The sequence below is a fragment of the Rhincodon typus genome, chromosome 4 (assembly GCF_021869965.1).
Source record: "Rhincodon typus isolate 14 chromosome 4, sRhiTyp1.1, whole genome shotgun sequence".
Lineage (NCBI taxonomy): Eukaryota > Metazoa > Chordata > Chondrichthyes > Orectolobiformes > Rhincodontidae > Rhincodon > Rhincodon typus.
Window position 1 is genome coordinate 113,780,980 of NC_063335.1, and position 1,297 is coordinate 113,782,276.

General features: G+C 46.2%; 1 protein-coding gene across 1 annotated transcript in view; it reads right to left on the reverse strand.

The window, feature by feature from the left end:
- Positions 1-874: 874 nt before the first annotated feature.
- Positions 875-1,297, reverse strand: part of LOC125482990 (dynein regulatory complex protein 11-like) — an 8,291-nt gene continuing 7,868 nt past the window's right edge. The window contains exon 3 of the mRNA XM_048596203.1: positions 875-979. Within this exon, the coding sequence (XP_048452160.1) occupies positions 875-979 (105 nt within the window). The remainder of the gene's footprint in view (positions 980-1,297) is intronic.

Genomic DNA, 1,297 nt, shown 5'->3' on the forward strand with positions numbered 1-1,297 from the left:
GCCTGTTACACAGCGATACTGACCCACTGCACACTCCTCCCAGCCTGCTTCATACTTCTCAGAGGCAGCTCCTTTGAGAATGGATCCACTCACTGAACCATTTGTTATGACAGCACTTACTTCTTTTCCATATCAATGTAAACGAGGCTCCTTGCCACCAATCAGTGGTAAGCCTGGTAGGTTTGTAATGACTGAGTGTGTAGTGAAATGTCTCACAGTTAATGCCATTCTCTCTGACAGACCAACATGATTCCAGGCTCAAACTCCAGCAATGAATCTGATGGACGATTTCATCGATCCCGGAGACTGAAGTTGTCATTCCGGAGATGGACAGAACATGGTGAGAAAATGACAAGGAGATTCCTGATCTCACTGACACCCAACCACCGACCAACAACTCTCACCAGTCCAATTAGTTCACAGTTTTATTGAAATGCCAAGATAGGAACAACACAGAACAGCAGAGCACACAGTGACCAGGAGCAGGCACTGACACCACCAACACTCAGTCGCAGCAGTGTGTACTATCTACAAGCTGCACTGCAGCAATTCACCAAAGATCCTCACACAGCACCTTCCAAACCAGCACCACTTCCATCCAGAAGGACAAGGGCAGCAGATACATGGGAACGCCACCCCCTGCAACTTCACCTCCAAGCCACTCACCATCCTGAGTTGGAAATATATCACCATTCCTTCACTGTCACTGGGTTACAATCCTGGAATTCCCTCCCTAAAGGCATTGTGGGTAAACCTACAGCACATGGACTGCAGTAGGGTTGGATAAAATTGAATCTGTTGTTCCCGGGTGTTGGTTTTCCATTTTCTGAGCCTGTGTCCCAGTTGTTTTGGTAAATAATTGTCCATCTTTTTCTTACTCATTACATCGCCTTTCCCACTCCACATGCCAACCCATGGCTCCACCTGTTGCTTGCTGCAGCTTGGATGTTCTTTGATATCCATGCTCCTCATTCATTGACTAGACCATAACACAATGGAATGTAGGAACAGGACAGTCTGTTTGACATTGCTCTGCCACTAAGTCAGGTCATGGCTGATCTGGTCTTCCTCAGGTCCACTTCCCTGTCTTTTACCCATAACCCCTTGATTCCTTTTCTAAGGACAGACTGTGTGTAGGTTGTGTATTTCATTGTAAGAATTTGTTGCTCCCGGTTGTACATCCAAGAAACCCCTGCCTGTCCCTAGCATTCTTGGATTCTGAATATTGTGAGGATCTCTCATTATCTATTGTTCCCAAATAAAGATCCGGCAAACATTACAGTGGTCTTGCCATACT